Raw genomic sequence first — 22566 nt, 5'->3', positions numbered from 1 at the left:
TTGCTATATGTTATCATAAGGACTAGTGGACTGAAACTGTTAGTTTCTATCGCTGTGTTTTGGGGGATTAAGGGACCGACCATTTCATATTCTAGGGGCTCGGATTTTGTATTGAGACCAGATATTTTTGTCAGCTAAAGCTGCAAAACCAAATATATTTTTAAATTTAAACTGTGAGCCAAAATATTTTTTTTTCTAAAAACCTCATTGCAGCAATGTAATTTTTGCGGCAGACAATGTTTTTTCCCCCAACAATATGAAGCATAATTATATTTTTAAATTAAATCCCAGGCCTGCCAAAGAATATCAAATGGTCGGCCCCAAATACAATTCCAGCCCCAAATACAATTTCAGCCCCAAATACAATGCCAGCCCCAAATACAATTCCAGCACCAAATACAATGCCAGCCCCAAATACAATGCCAGCCCCAAGTACAATTCCAGCCCCAAATACCATTCCAGCCCCAAATACAATTCCAGCCCCAAATACAATGCCAGCCCCAAATACCATTCCAGCCCCAAGTACACTTCCAGCCCCAAATACAATTCCAGCCCCAAATACAATTCCAGCCCCAAATACAATTCCAGCACCAAATACAATTCCAGCCCCAAATACCAAAAGAATACTGTCGGTCATGTGACACTATAGTAACCCAAGTAACATTAACAAAATGACTATTATTTACACACTGAGCGATATGATTACGGTACATGACACTTTTTTATGGATGGCAACTTCTTTTATTCTTTGTGCGGTGTTTCAGGGCTGCTTCTTGCTCCCTCGTCAGGTGAATACTTCGCCTGATATGCTTAGCCCGATACCCAAACACTGGAAGACCTTCAGTAACACATGACTTGACCTAAATATGGCATGATTGTATTTTGCACTTGACACAACATCTTTATTGAATGTATCTCACAAAACAAACTAGTGACATGAATACACATTCACACAAACCCCACTCCCAAGCAGATCGTGAAGCTAGATCGTGAAGCCAGATAGTGAAGCTAGATCGTGAAGCCAGATAGTGAAGCCAGATTGTGAAGCCAGATCGTGAAGCCAGATAGTGAAGGCAAATCGTGAAGCCAGATCGTGAAGCCAGTTGGAGAGCAGGGATGTTGACATTGATGCATCTCACTCTGGTTTCTGCAAAAAGCAGTCATTTGTCATGGAGATCTTCACTGTGTGGTTGATATTGAAGTGACACGTTTCTTCTCCGTACTGCAACTGCAGTCTTTGATATATGACCTCATTTTGTGCTGAGGCAGCACATGGAATGAACACTATATGACTCCCTTTAATCTATTAAAAATAAATCTATCAAACCTATTCACTTTTAGTTGTTATGTATTGTTAAATATAATTTATAAAACCAATTAACCAAATGGGTCATATTGCTATCCAGATGCAGTTTCAGCATTTCACTATATGTCATTCCTTGATATAACTCATGTTATAACATCGGCATGTTAAGGCCTACTCATTCATGTGTAGTAAATATATATCAACTTTCTAAACTGCTAGATCAGGGTTATTATTGTGTGGAAACTCAATCTTCAGCACATTTAAGCTATATTAGATTTATGAGAAATGATGCAGAAGTATAGCACTACACCAATTAGATAGGGCATGATTTGCCAGAGATTTACCTGGGCCGATCTGTTTGGGAGTCTTTGGGACTCGGGGTTTTACAGGATGCACAAATGTAGAAAATGGACGCAGAAAAAAATAACAACTGCATCCCGAAGGATGCACAATAATAACAACACATCAAGGGCAGTGATGGGTGTCTGTTATTTCATCCATCAATAATAACCACTGTCCAAGGTAAAACCCTGGGAATAGGTTCAGGAACAATGTTGGTAATGTCGGGGAATCCCCGGATGAGCACGACCCACTTGACGTCTTCCGGCTGGCGTCATGTGGCACACTTGACTTCCAAGAATCTTAACGTCATGACGTGGCAATGCTCTGGACTTTGAGGATGTACTTGAAACAAAACTTCATGATTGAGTGGAGATAGTCAGAAATAGACATTCTGAACTTGGATTTTATATCTATCAGAATAGAAATGTCTGTTCAATTTAATGAGCAATCTTCAACTGCATTTAAGAGTGTTAGAAATTGGCATTAGTCCTGTAGTCCTTGCCAAAGTGCCAAATAGTTAAGGTATCGTAAGGACCAGTTTTGCTATATATTATCATTATAAGAACTAGTGGACTAAAAATGTTAGTTTCTACTGCTGAATTATTACTAAAAATTAATGTTACATACACCATGAAGATCCGGGGTAGAATCCGGGGTCTTCAGCAACCCTTGCTTGCCGTAGAAGGCGACTATGCTTGTCGTAATAGGCGACTAACGGGATCGGGTGGTCAGGCTCGCTGACTTGTTGATGCATGGCATCATATCCCAATTGCGTGGATCAATGCTCATGATGTCAATCACTGGATTGTCTGGTCAAGACTCGATTATTTACAGACCACCGTCATATAGCTGGAATATTGCTGAGTGCTGAATTAAACAGCAAACAAACAAGGTCAAGGTCATGGCTTAAACATGCTCAAAAGAAACTGTATGGTTTCAAACATAGTTGGTAGGCATTGTAATCATGGTAACGCTGGTTTTATTGCCTGTCCAGCTTAGCTTGTACTGATATGAGAGCTTTATTTTCATGTATTGGATAGAGAGGTTTAAAGAGGATATTCTGAGCAGATCAAGGAATTGGAGTTAGAACCACAATCAGTGTTACAAAAAGTCCACTCTAACCTCATAAATACCTTGTGATCACATGATTATATGAAACATGCAGTAGGTTTGTTCGAGGACTTTTATTTATTTATTTATTTATTTATTTATTTATTTATTATTAACGCCACACTCAGCAATATTCCAGCTATATGACGGCGGTCGACCAGACAATCCAGTGATTGACATCATGAGCATCGATCAACACAATTGGGATATGATGACATACATTAACCAAGTCGGTGAACCTGACCACTTGATTCCGTAAGTCGCCTTGCTGAAGACCTATTCTACCCTGGTTCTTCACGGGTCTCGAGGACTTGTAGGAGCAATCTGCATCATTTTCCATCTGAAACATTAAATTTCTGTACCTATCAAGGGCAGGTAACTCTGATTCTAAACACCTTTCAGTGGCATCATATGTCAATCAGGCCTTCATTTATGCTCCCTGTATAATATAAAAATTGTTGTCATTGCTCAAGATATCAGCTCCCAACAGTCGGTAACAAACCTGTGTTTTGTCTTAGTTTATTTGCTTTTAAACCATGCTGTATAAGTGCACCTTCCACCTGCCTGTCACTGATATAAAGTCAAGGTTGATGTGTGTCTCAAATCTGTTATGGATCATTAAGATTTCATTGGGTCATTACAGTCCTTTGATAAGATTTGTCTGCTTTGGAACGACCAGGAAGCCATTTGTCTACTACCGGGTTGTAATTACATACGAGTTGACTACCGTTCTTACTGAAGTTTTTGCATGAGCATAATGCTGATAATGGCAGCCTGTGACTTTTAGTCACTAGTCCATGTCTAGAAAATATTTTGTTGGTCTAGTTAGCTAATAAAAGTCCATACATTAACACTAATATCTTCTGAAAATAATGTCAAGTGACAGGATTCGGGCTAGTCAGCTCAAAAGTTTTTAATGGAATACATAAACTGTTTCTTTTTTGTTCATTTGGATAATAATAATAACAAAAAATGAATAAATAAATAAATAAATAAATAAATAAATAAATAAATAAATAAATAAATAAATAAAAATTTATATGATGCCTGATTTCCAAAAGAATAATCACATGCTGTATCAAACATGAATCAGAGAAACAACAAAATGATAATTTGTGGCAGTTTTGATGAAACAGAATCAAATATGCTTCATGTGAAACCCTTGATTACTCAGTGAGTTATATAAGCCAGCAGTCAATACATGTAGCTGAGACCGTATGACATGTATCTGCATGCATGATGTATGGTTGCCTAATATCAAGGTATCATATATATATATCACACGTATATATATATCATCAGCTTTCTGCAGCAAGTGGCAGGTTCCTTTCACATAATCAGGACCTACTTTATGAGGTTACGCCTGTGTCCTGACTCATTTATCGCTGGTTTTGCATCAGTGTTGCTGTTAGAGAATACTGTATATTGCATACAGGACATACAAACACTTTGGTAATGATAACATGGGCTTGATGACTGATAGTCAGGGTTTTGCCTTGACCTCCAAAACTAGGGGTCCAGGGGACCCCCAAATACTAAGATGAAGGGTCCTCACAGAAAAGATGAGGGTCCTGTAAAGTAATGAAATGTGTAGTGTAATGTAATCAGCGGTAGAAACTAACAGTTTCAGTCCGCTAGTCCTTATAATGATAACATGTAGCAAAACCCTTAAAAATGGCATATTTCTACTAGTCCTTATGATACCTTAACTACTGGGCAGTTTGGCAAATACTACAGGACTAGTGCCAATTTCTATGCTGTGTAATGTATAATTACTTTAATAACATGAATTTTAAATTTCATGTCAAGAATTCGGTATGATGAATAGTATTGGGGGTCCTTTGGGATGCAGTATATATTTTTTATGCATCCATTCTGTACATTCGTGCATACTGGATGAACATTTCTGCGTCGCTTAAAACCCTGGTTTGTGTTTGAAATAAGGACTATATTTTAAGTGGAAATGGAAACATTCATAATATTCTGACAACTAGGACTACCCGGTTAGTTTGTTTCAGACATGAAGGAAACTTTCGTGTTGTTAGGTGAAAGACAGGTCAGGCATAAAAGACTTTTGTTTTCAGGTTGTAATCAAAAGTATGGTGTCTCGGTGGACTAGCAGTATAAAGTCAGCATTAGTCTTGACTAGTACACACACACGCACCGCACCGCACCGCACCACAACATTAAACCCCATTTCACCTCACCTCACACAGCTAAAGTATTTGCAGAGTGCGGCATTAAACAACAAAAAAACAATCTGACATTCTGGAATAGGTGTATCTCGACAACTTTATTCCTAGTACTAATTTGGAAGGCAGTGTCGAAACATTCACCGATTTAACATGTTTAAGAACCATTTGGAACTGTTGGTGAACTTTTAACAACAAAGAACCTGTTAGTAAATTGTTACATCTGGTGTTTTTTCAAGACTCTCTTTAGCTGTATTGATGTTAGTTTGATCGGCAGCTGCTTTTCACACAAGGAGTATGTACAAGCTGCAAACTTTACAAACAGGGAATTTGTAGAGAGGTGAGATGGTGTCCCTTCAGAGAGAGCCTCAGATGGATGCTGAGAGCGTAGGTAACACCTGTCGTAGCTGCAGTCATACCTGCTGCTGGCGAACAATCATTGCACCTCATTCGGGGCAAGCAGACGCGCAGTCACAAAGGATATTACAGGCTAAAGCCATGGTTCCATGATGAACTTCAGGCACTGGATGTCCGGGAAGGGATACCACCAGGTAATAGAGGTTTGGAATTCAAGTCAGAATTAATTTTGTTATGTACATGATGTAATGTCTTGGTCTTGAAGAGATTTGTTGTCCCATTTTGGTGTCCTTTCGCATCCTTGGTCTCGACTTAGGAATGATGCCATGTGTGAGTGTGAGGTATTGTCTTTAATATTGTTAATTACAGTGATCATTAATTACTTGATTGATATTAATCATGTTAATCATTAATCATTGATTAATCATTAAGATTGGTGATGAGCTTTTTGCATGATTTGATTTAAACTTGCTCTGTGTGCCAGTTGGACTGTCTAAGTCTTGGTCTGCCATATCCAGTCACTAACTCTGGTAAAGGAAACAGCATGAATTTGGATGAGTTTTGTTGTGGTACTAGATTGGTCACTTCCAGGAGAGAAATTACCTCTAGTCTCAGCATTTCAGGCTTGAGGGATGTCTCTTAGTCCAGTGATTTTGATGCAAAAAGCTGCACCCAGGTCAATGACTTGGACCCAAGAAATGAACTAAGTCAAGAAGTCAAATAAACAAAACATAAATTGCTGATACCATGTTCTCGAATATCAACAAAACAGGTAGATGAACCTTACAACAAATTAAGGCAATACCGTTCATGATTGGATGAATAGATACGATCTGGCCAATCAATGTCGCGATAAGAAATGCACTTGACTATGTTTCCCTATGATGCAGACAGTATTTTGCAAAGACATGCTACTCAGGATTTCAATTATGATTTTTGATGGCTGTGCATTGTTTTATTAAATCGACTTAAGTTATGAAGCGTGTGACGCCTTGCTTTGCATTTCTATCAGTCAAAAGTCTGACTACTTAACCAAATCATCTGTCAAATTGACATTTTATTGGTCTATGACTGGTCTGAACTCAGAGTAAGGGAGTAGAAATATTATGAATACACAGAGAAACCTATCTATGCTGAAGGTGAATGATAACTTGTGAGTAATTACTCAATCGCTTATATTATTATCTGGAGCCCTGCTGACTTACAGTTTCGCTGGCCATCGTCGTATAGCGGGAAAGTTGTGGACAAAACAAGATCAAGTGATGATTCAGGGAGGGCAAGTGAGTGAGTGAGTTGGGTATAACGCCGCTTTTAACAGTATTCCAGTTATATCATGGCGTGTCAGCTTAATGTGGGAGGAAAGCCCCAAGTGATGCAGGTCTAAGATGTTTACCACTTCGATGAAACCCACGAGCACGGGTATGGTGCTGACAAACCTAGAAACATAATTGGGGCGAACCGGGATTCGAACAAACAATCATAGGTTTCTGGCGTGCCCAAGGGATGCAACTCTGCACAGCGAATCGCGGCGCCTTAGACGACTTGGCAACCCGTGCCCCCTAAGGAGGGCAAGTTCATTGCCTGACATCATGAACAAGAACATAACACTGACACTCCTTTCTCAGCTTCCAGTGTGGTTGTATTCTGGGTCTGAATTAAGCATAAAAGTCAAGGGCACCATGTCATTCTAATTTTATTATTCAAGATGCAAATGCAATAGCAGCGAGCCTCAAAGTTCCCAGAATCTCCCTTTATTTAGACCACTGATGTTGCTGCAAAGTTGATTATCTTTTGCCTTAACCCTCTCATTCAATCAATCATTCAGTCACTCAATCACTGCCTGGTTGGTATAATGTCAGTGTGATGTATAGTTATGTTATGTTGAGGAAATCAAGGTACTATAGTTGAAAGACCTACCATGTGTAATTTACAAAAAAAGAAGGCATTGTGATCGAGAGACCTCCCAAAACTTCAGGCGACAAGCAGTCTGTGCAAAACACAGTTGACTCTGTTAGCCCAAACCTGGTCCTTGGCATTATTTTTACTACATTTTAGTGTCGTCATATAGTATTTAATTAGCGGGTCTTGCTTGACCGAACAGAATTTTACTAGATTTGGGCTTAGGACAAGTGGCTAAAATTGGAGACGTCAACTTGGCCAATTCCTTTTTGGTTTACAGATTTAACCAACTGGACTTAAAAACTGAAAATAATAATTGACTGTTAACTTTTTGGATGATATTAACATGATTAACCAATTCACATCATGTGTGTGGCCACTCCAAACTACTATAGATCTAGAGACTGGGTGTCCTTTGACAGAAGTAAATACGAAACAAGCTAAGAGCAAAGGTTCAGACTTGTAAGCTCAGTAGTTTTTGACAAAGACTGCTCTAATCCGAAATTGCTTCTTGTTAACTAAACTAACCAACCCTAACAACTTTATGCCATGTATACATGCCTTGTTAAATAAAAAGAAATAGTAATATTTTTTTGTATGTAATACATAATATACATTGTGTCTTACAGCATCACACAGTCTCATACTTTCCCTGAACTGCAGCGTTAGAAATTGACACTAGTCCTGTAGTCCTTGCCAAACTGCCCAATGGTTAAGGCATCATAAGGACTAGTAGAAATTTGCCATTTTTAAGAGTTTTGCTATATGTTATCATTATAAGGACTAGTGGACTAAATATGTTAGTTTCTAACCCTGTGAAGTGGACACAACATATGTCTTGTCATGCAGAACTGTAATGTCCTTCTGAAATGAATAAACAAAAATTGGTTCCCCTTAAAAAAAACCCAAACAACAACAAACAAACAAAACCCCAAAACAATACTCACACAACATTATGCCATATAAAAAATGCAGATTAATCCATGCAAGGTTGGTAAAACATTTGTAACTCATTAAATCAGAAAAGTGTGGCTTAAGAGAAGGTGGATTCTGAAATAGATGTACTGTCGGCATTGTGTAAATTAAGCCCCAACGCATCATATGTCTTCATTCTTGCATGGTCTATAGACTTAAGTTGTCTTGTCATACAGGGTAGAAAGAAGCCCTGTGAATCTCATCCTTTACAGAGACCCTAAAACAGAAACAAAATCTAGGTTGTCAAAAAGTATTGTGGACTGCCTTGGAGTTTTGGGATATGATGTGCCAGCGTGTGTATGGGCCCTCTCGTGTACACAGTTTTTGTGGCTGAGATACTGCGGGCTGTAAATGTTGTGTGTACTTTTTGTGTATATTTGATATGTTGGCTCAGATGTTTAACTGCACCCCAAGCTCTTTAAAGTCGTCAACAGTCACAGTCCTGGTGAGGTCTCTGTTGTAAAGATACGTTCCTGTCTGGACCACCACCACTGGGGTGAACTCCTTGTCTTTGGGTACTTCGCTCGATGATTGTGGTGTAATTGTGCTTCGGAGCGTGCTGATGACGAGGGGGATGATTGATTGAACTATTGATGCATTAGAATGGTCCATGGCATGATGGCAATACATGTACATCAGTGATGAATTAAAATGTTGACTTTGATGCTGGGTTGGATTATCGGTAATATCGATAGGTGTCGAAAATCAAAGAAATCGTGAAATATTTACTTTTTAAAATGTATACCTTACCTTATGAAGAGGCTCATGGGCATCCTCTCAGAAAGTGTAGATACATTTATACGAGACAATAATAAAAAGTATTCCTTCACTTTCGTTCTATTTTCAAAGTCTTATATTGTACATACCGTATTCGACGTAGTAAGCGCCCTGCTCTAATAAGCGCCCACGGCGATGTTTGCTGATATATTGGCTTGTGAACAATCCCAATTAGAACCCTTCCGATTGATCCATGTACACAAGATGTATTTATTCGCGTATAATACACACCCGTGTGTTATGTACACCCTTAATTACGGGCAATTAAATTTTGAAAAATATATCTGTTGTGTATAATACGCACAGACTTTTCTTTTGTATCATTTCTAGCTGTCAGCATAAACCACAAATTTACGATCTTTCGACCCTTTCACCAAAATTATATTTTAATAAGAGCCCCCTATTTCTAATTTTGAAAGCGCCCTGGGCGCTTATTACGTCGAATACGGTTTTATTTTATTTTACCAACATCCTTATAGAGGCGTTAAATAAATTTTATCTCATATAAGAAATAAACGACGCATGGTCGTTGTTTATTGTACAGTAATTCACTGTGGGGACAATAAACCACTCATGGTTTATGCTCCCTGCAGTGTTTTATTGTATGATAAACAACCCTGCTTGTCGTTTATTTCTTAAATATCATAAGTATCTCATGTTATTTGCTATGGAAATGAATTGAAAAATTCTTCACTATTTATGCATTATTGAAAACATTGTTAGTTTGATTGTTTCAAGTCTATCATGCTTTGGTTGGGTATCTAGTCCTACCGGTTAATCATGCAATACGGCTCTCAATATGGCATATGTGACGACCTCATGTATCGGGGTCTATAGATACATGTATCGGGGCCTATAGATACATGTATCGGGGCTTATAGATACATGTATTAGGGCCTATAGATACATGTATAAGGGCCTATAGATACATTGTATAAGGGCCTATAGATACATGTATAAGGGCCTATAGATACATGTATAAGGGCCTATAGGTACATGTATCAGGGCCTATAGATACATGTATAAGGGCCTATAGATACATGTATAAGGGCCTACAGATACATGTATCGGGGCCTATAGGTACATGTATCGGGGCTTATAGATACATGTATTAGGGCCTATAATACATGTATAAGGGCCTATAATACATGTATTAGGGCCTATTGATACATGTATAAGGGCCTATAGGTACATGTATCAGGGCCTATAGGTACATGTATCAGGGCCTATAGGTACATGTATCAGGGCCTATAGATACATGTATAAGGGCCTATAGGTACATGTATAAGGGCCTATAATACATGTATTAGGGCCTATAGATACATGTATTAGGGCCTATAGATACATGTATAAGGGCCTATAGATACATGTATAAGGGCCTATAGATACATGTATCAGGGCCTATAGATACATGTATAAGGGCCTATAGATACATGTAACAGGGCCTATAGATACATGTATTAGGGCCTATAGATACATGTATCAGGGCCTATAAAAAATGTATCAGGGCCTATAGATACATGTATCAGGGCCTCGAGATACTAGTGGTATCAGGTCAAAGAGTTTCATGCAGTGTCTGAAATAAATGACAACATTTCTGTTTGGCTGCAGGAAATTTTCCTCCACCTGCCCGACTGTCCGGCAAATAATTTATAGCCTACTTCACGTAACATGTTCAGTTTTGTTAGAACTCCTTGTTGTTTCTCAAGTAATTGTCAGCATTATTTAAACTGAATCAATATGCGATTTGTCTCTTATTTTTTGCGATTTTAAAATATTTTTAATGTCTTAATGCAGGCAGGTAACTTTGAAGATGGGCAGGCAACATTTATGGGTCACCTGCCCGACTGTCTTGATGGGTTTTAAAATTATCTCAAACACTGGTTTCATGTGTCATGAGGTTAACCTAAATTATCAACTATTACTTTTTGGCAAGAAATGTTCATCCCAGTTTTGTTTTTAAAAAAATGTGAGGTGGGAGTCTTTTTATTTTCAATATTCAAGTTAAAAAACCCAACCTGTCATCTTCGTACATTAACTGTCCATGGATGGGAATCACATGAAACAGGAGTGTTTGTTAGGTCTATGTATAGGGTGTATTCTTCCATCATGGAAAGAAAAATGGCAACACGAACATAGATTTTCTTCATTTTGATTTGGTTGGTTTGTTGTTTTACACAACACTCAGCAATATTCCAGCTATATGACGGCGGTCTGTAAATAATCGAGTCTGGACCAGACAATCCAGTGATTAATATCATGAGCATTGTTCCACGCAATTGGGATCGATGCCAAGCATTAACCAAGTCAGCGAGCCTGACCACCCGTTCCCATTAGTCTCTTCTTATACGACAAGCATAGTCACCGTTTACAGCAAGCATGGGTTGCTGGAGACCTATTCTACCCCGAATCTTCACGGGTATCTTCATTTTCAACTGACGCAGCAAGGTGTGTGATCATGAGGCAGGCAGGAATATAAATCTAATAAATAATTTATAATAGCCCTTTAATTGTCAGGATTTAGTTCAGATTATGCTTTTGTCATTTGAAAAGGGACATTTATGATACTAGAGGTTAAATCTCCTGCAGTGAAGGTTGTGAGATGAAAGGTTGGTGGTTTCAGTTTCAGTGGCTGTTCAACTACACTGGCCGTGTGTACCTTTTCAGAAAATCGACAAGGCTATTTAAATAATGGAATTTATAATCTGACCTGCGAGAAGTTGAATGTGTGTTCAGTGAATTCCTCTGTCTCCTGTGAGTGGTTGGATGGAGTTATGGGAGTTGTGTGAAATGCCTGTCGCATTGATATGAAACATGAATATAACAAGCGTTCTAATAATGCCTGTTACAGGTGTTATTGGTGTTCCTCTGTGTTCATGTTCATAGTTGCATTGTAGGTCTCAGAACACTTTGAGTGGATTAAGTTTGTGGGGCTTGACTATTACCACATTTGCATTGGATGGCGACAACTCCTAGTTCTACAGATTGAACAAACTGGAATAATTAGTGAATATATAGCGTGTATTATTTCATTATGTAAATGTTAATAGAGAAACCAGGCAGATATGCAACTGGGGATGGTTCTGCTGACCTAAAGAGTTTGCCTGGTGGTAAAGGCATCCTAAGGGCAAGTAGACGTTCAGACTTAACAGGTTCAGGGGATGAGCTAGCCTTGCTCCACATGCTCCAAGGCTGTACTGAAAGAAAAGTCCATGGATGTGTTGTAATTCTATCCTCCTAATAGGCAAGTCTAGATAGGTGGACAGTATTCTAAAGACTCCAGTCTCTTATAGGGACAACTTTTTTTAATTATTTACATAATCAAGAAATTATGATTTAAACTAATAAGTATTGCCTTAGAGACTTGTGCAAGTCTAGGGATGACCCTGCTATGGGGTTGAATTATTCTGATTGAACTGATGCACGGTGACACTTGTCTCATGTAACGATACAGAGTTGAACTGTTCACAAAGGGCTTAAAAAATCCTTGAATTCAACCACTTCTTGAAATTCACTCTAATTTAACTGCATCTTGAAAAACCTTGTATTCAACAGCTTCTTGAAAAACCCTTGAAATTGATTTTTGCTTTGGAAACCACTTGCCATGAACATTCAAGATTGGCTCACTTGTTGTGAGGTTTTTGGGTCATTCATTGATGTTTCAATTTGTCAGCATTACACACATTGAAGTCTTTGGTGGATGATAATGTTTATGCACAAATCAAAAACTGTGCTCTTTGATTGCTCTGATTAATACAATATCAAGCCATATCAACACTTTCCCAGTGTTAAAAGGTTACTAAGTCACTGTAAAAAAATCAAGAGTTGAGATCTACTTTGGGTACAAGAAGTGGTTCACAAGGAAATGTCACAGTCCTTCCTGGAGTTTAATACTAGTCTAAGACTAGCAGACTTATATTGATTTGGAACTCTGGTAGTGTTAATATTGTTGGTTGGTTGGTTGGTTGGTTGGCTCAGTGATATTCCAACTAATTGACGGTGGTCTGTAAATAATCTAGTCTGTACCTGACAATCCAGTGATTGATATCATGAGCATCAATCCACGCAATTGGGATCAATGACATGCATCAACCAAGTCAGCGAGCCTGACCACCTGATCCCGTTAGTCGCCTCTTGCAACAAGCATAGTCACCTTTTACAGCAAGCATGGGTTGCTGAAGACCTATTCTTCCCCGGATTTATTGTTGCACATTCAGGATAGATACAGCCTCTAGTCTCTTAGTCCGAGACTAGCGGAAATCTAGGCAGACTAGTTGCTTTCTCTCAAAATAGTTATTTTATATAAGTGCTACTGATAGTGTCTCAAATGAGCTAGTTTGATATGACCCGGGTGCCATTGTACAAAACAACCTTAGCTCTACGACTGTCGTAGGTATGGGAGTTGCGATCACCCTATCGCTAAGATTGCTTTGTACAACAACACCCAGGACTTAGCCTGGTTTTCTACCCCTGATATTTTGAGCGCTTGAAGTATATAAACTTCTGCCTTGAAGTTGAAAAGTAATTAACAATGCTTAAAAAGTTCTTCAAATGCTTTGACACCTTGAAATAGTATGTATTCTGTGATTGGTATGTGTCTGAACTGTTATAATATTTAAGTGATAAGTTGTGACCCTTGAGACTTGATGTAATGGTAATAATAGGTAAGTGCATTTATAATACCCCAGATTCAATTCACCAAATCAGTGATTTTGACACAAAAATCTGTATATAGGTCAATGACTTGGACCCAGGAAACGTAATAGGTCAATGGCAAAAGTCAACAAGTCAAATCAACAAAAATGGTGGAAGAACCATAACAACAAATCAATGCAATACTGTTCGTGATCCAATGATCTGGCCATGAACGTGGCGGTAATACAAGCGTTTGACAAAGTCACTATAGCTCGAGACAGTGTTTCCCTATGATACAGAAATATGATGCAAAGACATGAGATGCTCAGAATTTCAACTAGATTTTTAATGGCTGTGCCTTGTTTTATTGAATCTATACTGTAAGTAGGACTAATCCTTACTATTTATTTTTCAATTATGAAATTATGAAGTGTGACACCTTGCTTAGCATTTCTGGGGCGGTCGGGTAGCCTAGTGGTTAAAACGTTCGCTCGTCACGCCGAAGACCCGGGTTCGATTCCCGACATGGGTACAATGTGTGAAGCCCATTTCTGGTGTCCCCCGTCGTGATATTGCTGGAATATTGCTAAAAGAGGCGTAAAACCATAGTCACTCTCACTCACTTAGCATTTCTATCGGTCAAAAGTCAAACTATTTAAACAAACCATCTGTCAAATTGAAATTTTATCAGTCAATGACCTGTGACCGTCTGAAACCCTGCAAATGGATGTTCATAGCGCAACACTATTATTATCCCACTCAGTGGATCAGTGTGCGCTCGCTTCTCTGTGGAAATTTGTAATCAAGAATGAAAAAAACAGTAGTGGCCTTGGTAATAGTTAACAAGTTAATTGTTTGTATTTGTACTGGACAAGAAATCCTGCAGACAGCATTCCTTCAGATTTCTTGTTACCATGGTTACTGTTCAATCATCCTTAATTATTCAATGTTTTGTGTGTCCATTTTGTAATGGTCAGTACCTTAGACCCATTTGCTTCCATAGCTTCATGTTGAGAGTGAAATCTCAAGATTTATTTCTCTTATCACTAACTTAGTAACTTACCACAGCCTTTCTCTCACTCATGAGCTTTAAAGCAACGACCAATCAGAATGCCTCTTCTGAATGCGGGTTCAACATGGTTATACATTCAAAATAGCGGCATCATCCGAGTGAGCCCTTGATGTATTTAAACAAGTCACACGACTTATAAATGTTTTTTTTAGCTGAAAATGATGTTTTCCTGAGTTTAAGGCATGGGAGGGAAGTCCTAATGCTACAAGACGTTCTGGTTGTAAATCGAGACGAGTTTGGTATTACTGCTGCTTGATTAGATCTTGAAAAAACAGAGGAGTTTGATCATGTTGATGGATGTCTGTTATTAACCCTTTGTCATTCAAACCAACCTCAACTATAGCTAAAGTAAGGAAGGGGTCCAGGGTATACAGGGATAGAGCTCAGCTTCAAGGAGCCTGGGTAAGGATAAAATGATCTTGTCATGTTAAAACATGGGGAAATATGGAAATTTGTACTAGCCTTAGTACCTACCTGGTTATAATGCCAACCCGATAATTTAGAATGTGCAATTTAAAGGTGGCAAGTCTCCAAGGGCAAGTGGGTGGCCCAGTCATCTAAGGCGCCGCGATTTGCTGTGCAGAGTTGTGTCTCTTGGGCACGCCAGAAACCTATGATTGTGAGTTCGAGTCCTGGTTCGGCCCGATTATGTTTCTAGGTTTGTCAGCACCATACCTGTGCTAGTTGGTTTCACAGAAGTGGTAAATGTCTGAGACCTGCATCACTTCGGGCTTTCCTCCCACATTAAGCTGACACGCCGCGGTATAACTGGAATACTGTTAAAAGCGGAGTAAAACTCAACTCGCTCACTTACTCCAAGGGCAAGTGACTGTTCGAAATGTGCCTCTGTTCACCCAGGTAGGATGAGATGGCAAATGTGGTTGTTAACCTTCTAGCACCTTGCAGCACAGGCAGCTTGGGTTGTATACTCCCCAGGGAGCTGAGAATGATTCTTGAGTGCATAGTGATCCAGTGACGGGTAATAATAGCGCTTTGAGCATGCCCCTGACTGGTATGGAAATATGCGCAACATAAATTGCCTATTATTATTATTGTTATTGTTATTATTATGACCAGGTTGCACAGTATTACATGGTCCATGGTTGTGATGGTAAGTGCAGAGTGGGTACATGCAGGGAACTCAGTCAAGCTCTCCAACATGCATGAACGACTTTGATAAAGTCTAGCTACTCACAGGGACAAATGGCTTCAGGGAACATGAGCTTAGTGGTATTACCATATTCGACATAATAAGCGCCCCGCTCTAATAAGCGCCCGCGGCGATATTTGCTAATATATTGGCCAGTGAACAATCCCAATTAGCACCCCTTCCGATTGATCAATGTACACAAGACTTATTTATTCGCGTATAATACACACTCGTGTGCTATATGCACCCTTAATTATGGGCAATTAAATTCTGGAAAAATATATCTGTCGTATATAAACATATCAGGCTGTCAGCATAAACCACAAAATTTATCTTTCAATTCTGTTTTTTTCCACCAAAATAATATTCTAATAAGAGTCCCCTTTTTCTAATTTTGAGAGCGCTCTGGGCGCTTATTACGTCGAATACGGTATGTTATCCTGTGGTTACATTTAGTAAGGGCAGATTATGGCAACTGAGCTTGAAATAGCCACCTATTGTTTGTTGTGTTACCCAGTGTTACACAACCATTGTTAATTCATTGGTAATCACCGGTCCTGTCGTGATCATGTTTTTACCTACATTTGTAAGAAATGTAAAAACTTCAGGAAGTGGTAATCTAGCTATGCAAGAACTGTGTTCACTGTGTTTTCGTTGGTAGCAATGAGGACATCATTAATACAAGACGTACGTCCTTCTAACCACTGTGAAATGACGATGTCGAGAACTGTTGGGAGATGCTTCCGACTCGGATACTCTACAAGCCGGCCATGTTTGACCAGGCTGTTTGAAGTCAAGTCGGGATGTTTGGTTAATGTTTAAAACAAAATGTTTGTGATAACACTGGATTGTAGACTCTTGCTGTGTTTTTATATTGCGTCAAAATTTCTGACTCTGGTTTTGAAGGGATATACGTTGTCGGCGTCATGCAACATTGTGTGATGAAACCCGGGCCATATGTGTTGTGATTCGAAATGGGATTTACACATTTACACCTTGCGAAGTAAGAGGTTCTCATCTGCGAAGCTTCAAGGCTTTTATTTGTTTTCTTGATGTCGAGGATTCCAAGTGTGAAATTAAAATGGTCCGCTGCGGTAAGTGTAACACAAGGGAAGTTCTCAAATGAAAGTGTGAAGCCCATTTCTACCATGTCTACTGTCCCCAGCCGTGATATTGCTGGAATATTGCTAAAAGCGGTTTAAAACCATACTCACTCACGTCAATGAAAATATTTTGGTATGTTTGTTTCTGAGGACATTTTCTATTTCTCTATACCTCTTTGGATGTTTCAAGTTGGTGTTTGGCTAACGTCACAGTTCGCCTGGTTGTTTTTGCAGGGATTTAGAGGATTCATGGATTCATTTTTATATTTATCATTGGTTACTTTTATTTTGTTGTGAATTGAGAGTCAAATGAATTTTAAATGTGTTCATTATTATGGTGCGATAGTGGTTCGTGTGGTCCAGACTTGTTTATTTACAGACTGGCATATAGCTGGAGGGGCGGTCGGGTAGCCTAGTGGTTAAAGCGTTGGCTTGTCACATCGAAGACCCTAGTTCGATTCCTGACATGGGTACAATGTGTGAAGCCCATTTCTGGTGTCCCCCACTGTGATATTGCTGGAATATTGCTAAAAGCGGTGTAAAATCAAACTCACTCACTGTAGTTTGCTGTGAATCATTGATTTGTTCATTACTTGTTGGTTGGTTCATCCATCCATCCATCAACCCATCCATCTATCCATCTATCCATCCATCCATCAACCCGTCCATTGATCATCCATCCATCCATTCTTTCGTCCATCCATCCATTCTTTCATCCATCCATCCATCCATCCATCCATCCATCCATTCTTCCATCCATCCATCCATCCATCCATCCATCCATCATCCATCCATCATCCATCCATTCCATTCTTCCATCCATCCATCCATTCTTCGATCCATCCATCCATCCATTCTTCCATTCTTACATTCTTCCATCCATCCATCCATTCTTCCATCCATCCATCCATCCATCCATCCATCCATTCTTACATTCTTACATTCTTCCATCCATCCATCCATTCTTTCATCCATCCATCCTTCATGGGTACTCAGATGGCCCATGTGGATCAGATGGATACTGTGATTGTGGGTTTGAATCCAAGAAAATCCCTTTTTACGATCCTTGGTTTTTCAGCACAATACATGTTCCAGTGGGTTTGAGTGTGGTTAAATATCTCAGACTTGCATCACTTTGGCTTGCCTCCAATGTTAACCTGGCATGCTGGGATGCAACTCAAAATACTGTGACGTTTGTTGGATAAAAGGATTACTTCCAATTTTGTTCCATCATGATCATCATCGTCATCATCATCACTTTCGTCATCTTCATCCTCGTGAAAGGTTTATGATGGCCGAGCTTCAGGTTACGGAATGCTCCTGAGTGTGGGTGGAGAATGCCTCTCAATGGGGAGTGTTTGCCAAAGGTCTGGTGTACACGATCATCGTGACTGCAGTAATGACCTCCAGCTGGACGTAGAGGGCGCTGCATCAGTATCAGGAATGTCCATTGTTCATCCTTACGCCACCAGTGGTCGTATATATACATGAACTTGCCCCAGCGACATCACATCATATGCTTTTTAAGTGTAATATTTGTGGCCGGACTTGGAAAGCATGGAAAAGTGACAGTTTAGTCAGCCACAAGCTGTCTTGTTTTTAAAGATGAAGTCGTCAGGAATACTTGATCCTCTTTGACATTTACTTACAAAGTTGTGTGTATCTTAAAGGACAAGTGTCAATGCATTGTACAGTACACGTGGTATCCATAATACCATTATCAGCTTTCAATATTGGTATCACTTGATTTATCAGGATTTGATTCCATCATGATATGGTTATATGCCAACATCCATCAATCTCTTGATTTCATGACTGCCTGTAAGTCATTGTGAGATGTTTTGATTGAATGAACATTATATGTTTTAATGTAATACTACCTGAAGGGACTTTTTTGGGATTTCAGGATATTCTCTTAATTTGTTTTCAATTTTCTCATTAAATAGTTTTCAGTGGGAGAAAGTATCTTTACATGATAAATAGCTTGAAATAGTTATTGATCTCGATCATATCATATGTTTGAGACTTGATATTTGTTGCCATGGTTACTATGATCATGATGATTGCTTCAGTTGCACAAGTTATGTCTGCACAATACAAGAACTGCATCTGCCATTTGTCTGTCATCTATGTTTGTTTGTTTAACATTGCACTCGGCAATATTCCAGCTAGATGACGGTGGTCTGTAAATAAATGCGTCTCTATCATCTGTGAATAAAAGAGTAGCACGAGTGAAAACTGTCTTAAGATTTTGTTTTTTAGTCTATATTTGTAATAGTTATACCTAGGGGTATGCAATATAACTGGTATACCTATATATTACAATATGGTCGTTAGCAATAGACATATCCCAATACAACCCTTGTGTATTAAATTTCTTCAAATACAGTCACAGAAGAATAAATATATGATTATAAAAAATATGTCTACAAGTACTAGCTTGAGGCATTTGGATAGACAGAGTTCCTAACTAAACCATGTAAACCATACACGCTTCACAGTGTTTACGTTTAAATATTCCATGTTGGTGACGTAATAGGTAGGGCTGTTACGATTCACTCGCATATTCGGTGAACCGTATCCACGTGATCCATTTATGAATTGAATTCGTTATTCGTGGCCACTAGAATCAAACATTTATGAATATGCAATCATGTGCATTCACATACCCTGTACCTAAAAATATCCATAAGAACATATTATATGCATAGATTTCTTCAAAGATAACACTCATATAATATTTAATTTGACAGTATTGTGATCACTGGTCATTGTTGCATTTGAGCAGATACTAGTACCTGGAAAAGTGCAGTATATAAATGTATAATATATTAATAGTTAACAAACGATGTCAAATAATTTTTGTTATCTTTTCACTGAATATAACAAATAATACATCAGCTGCTGACTTGTTATTGTATTTGTGAATTAATATTTGTATTCGTTACCCTATATTCATGATATGAATCATATTCGCCTCATAGTGTATTCGTTCCAGCCATAGTAATAGGTAGTCTTGTTGATCCATACTCACATCTAGCAATCTGAAGTCTGGATTATTGAATGAAGAAGTACCAATTTTCAACAGTAGAAATATATATTATTTGGGCCCCAGTACGTATTGTTGTGTGGTTTTGTTTTAGTGTTATTATATTGTTAATATACAGTAAACTATGTTCATAACGAACACGCTTAACGAACTGACCGATATACATGATATAACGAATATATTTTTTAGTCCCGGCCATCTGTTGTATATATGCTGTATATATGCTTATAACGAACTACGGTTATTACGAACTAAAATTAGTGGTCCCTTTGAATTCGTTATAACCATAGTTTACTGTTGTTTGACTACTTCTGGGTTGGAATTAGTCCCTTGTAACCTGTGCTGTCGTAAGGCAACTAAATGGATCGGGTGGTCAGGCTTGGTGACCAGATTGATTGTAATCATGTGGACGTTGTTCATAACGTCAATCACTGGTTTGTGTGGTCCAGATGCAGTTTTTAACAGACCTCTTGCATATAGCTGTAATATTTCTCAGTGGGGCATTAAACATGCTGGATCAAACAAATTAGCACCTTGAACTAGTATCTAACATTGTGAACTGATGTCTGATTGTGAGGGAGTTAGTGAGTGAGTATTGAGTTTCACTGTCTTTTCATCACTGTTTCATCGATATCATTGATTCCTGTAATATAAACCTGAAGGAGGAAATGGATGGTGACATATACTCAGTGTCAGAGAATAACTGCTTGCCTGCTGCCTGTGGCAGGTAACTTTTCTGTCGGGCTGCATGAAATGTTTCTCCACCTGCCCGACTGTCTGGCAGATAATTTTAAGACTTCTTACGTATTCAGTTTTATCATAACTTCTTGTAGATTCTAAGTAATTGTTAGCATTATTTCAACTGAATCAAGATGAGATTTGTCTCTTATTTATCATTTATTGTGATTTCATAATTTTTGTAATGTCTGAATGTGGGCAGGTCACTTTGAAGATGGGCAGGAAGCACTTATGCTTTTAGAAAAAGGTCTAAGATTGTTTTATTATAATTAGAGACACGAGCAGATTGAACTTCACTGACATAAGAAGGTTCCAACAAACAGAGACATCTGATTGGTTTAGGTTTTGGGGAAAACCGGGTAATTCCCATTCTATTTTTAGTAACTTAAGGCAATACCGTACATGATCAAACCTGACTTGGAGTCAAGATGTGTTTCTGTGGAATGACATTTTGCAGCTACTCGGCCAATGAATATGGCGGAAATCTTTCCATTATATAATAGATAGTTTGGTGTGTGGGACAAGAGAAAGCAGTATTTAACTTTTCTGTCAAGGAGATAATTTGGCGGAATATGATTATCTGAATTCTCGTCTGTTATTTTTCAGCAAGTGTCATTGATGGTGTCTGACATTTATTTTTGTTGTTCCTTCACAGCTGGACAAGGTTGGTGGAACTTTCCGTCTCGGAAAGGACCGGAACAAACAGAAGAGTGTGTCCAGCTATCCCAAACAGTACATTGAGGATCAGAATGGCAGTCAAGCCGAGCCGTCGTGGGAGACCACTGTCAAGGGTTATACCACCGACGAGGTCAACGCTAGGTTCGAAGTCATTTTGGTGAGTTGTCTCCCTGTTTTGAATTTCAAAAATGACGACCAACCAAACCATTTATTTTACCATTACCACAAGGGTAGCGTACGGTTAAATATGTAACATTTCATCTTGTAATCATAATACTTTGAGCTACGATATATATTAATTGTATCGTAACTTGATGTATTATGATGCATGGATGTGTTGATGAATCGCCTCACCCCTCTTGTATTGAAATGCTGTAGTCGCTGTATTAAGCGCCCTGTTGCAAGAAGCACCCCTGACAAACTTCCAGATCAGTTTGTAAGTAATATGAGTGACCTTTCTAAGACTGAATATTTACTAATGTATATTAGTCCAAATTTTCTAATGTATATGTGTAGACATGGTTTGTCCAACTTATAAACCGACTCATTGCATAGACAACCTCCTGCGAGGTGTTACAATCGTTGTAAGCCCTCCTGCGAGGTGTTACCACAATTTCAAAAACTACATATCGAGTTACACAAACAGCCAGTGGGTTTATAATGCAGATTTCTTTTTCAGACAAGCGGCTCGTAAAACTGCTTTAGTCTCACTGTTGAACTAACTTTGTTCACTATTGTTCAATCTCTGACAACAAATTTTACTTGTGTAAGGTTTCAATTAGTGCCTCCTCTTTTCTATGTGCCAAGCGTGCCGTTGTACAAACTGATCTTAGCACTAAGATAATCGTAACTCCCATACCTCGGCATAGACTTGCAACAGTTGTAGCGCTAAGGTTGTTTTGTACTACAGCTCCCATGGCAGTTATTACAGTGAATGTGGTACATATATTGCGAAACAAATTACTTTGCAACCATAATGTCACAGGGACATGGGCGACCCAGTTGTCCAAGGCACCGCAATTTGCTGTACAGAGTTGCGTCCCTTTGACACGCCAGAACCCTATGAATGATTATGAGGTCGAGACCTGGTTCACCCTGATTATATTTCTAGGTATGTCAGCACCTTGATAACCCTGTTTGTGGGCTTCAACGAAGTGGTAAACGTCTCAGTCCTGCATCACTT

At 38.8% G+C, this 22566-nt stretch overlaps 1 protein-coding gene across 6 annotated transcripts in view; it reads left to right on the top strand.

Annotated features, from left to right (window-relative positions):
- The window catches only part of LOC124118433 (protein diaphanous homolog 2-like), a 108548-nt gene that overhangs the window by 14677 nt on the left and 71305 nt on the right, over positions 1-22566 (top strand). For 4 of the 6 annotated variants that reach the window (XR_007219050.1, XM_048387857.1, XM_048387856.1 and 1 more), the window contains exons 1-2: positions 5400-5501; positions 21361-21540. Coding sequence is in view for 5 of the 6 variants with exons in the window: in XM_048387857.1 (XP_048243814.1) it covers positions 5457-5501; positions 21361-21540 (225 nt within the window). In the remaining variant the exon portion in view is untranslated. Of the gene's footprint in view, positions 1-5399; positions 5502-21360; positions 21541-22566 lie in introns of those variants that run through there. The other 2 variants (XM_048387854.1, XM_048387855.1) reach the window with 2 other exon arrangements.

Source organism: Haliotis rufescens, unplaced genomic scaffold, assembly GCF_023055435.1.
Source record: "Haliotis rufescens isolate VD_foot unplaced genomic scaffold, xgHalRufe1.0.p SCAF_7, whole genome shotgun sequence".
Taxonomy (NCBI): domain Eukaryota; kingdom Metazoa; phylum Mollusca; class Gastropoda; order Lepetellida; family Haliotidae; genus Haliotis; species Haliotis rufescens.
This window is presented reverse-complemented; position numbering and strand designations above follow the sequence as displayed.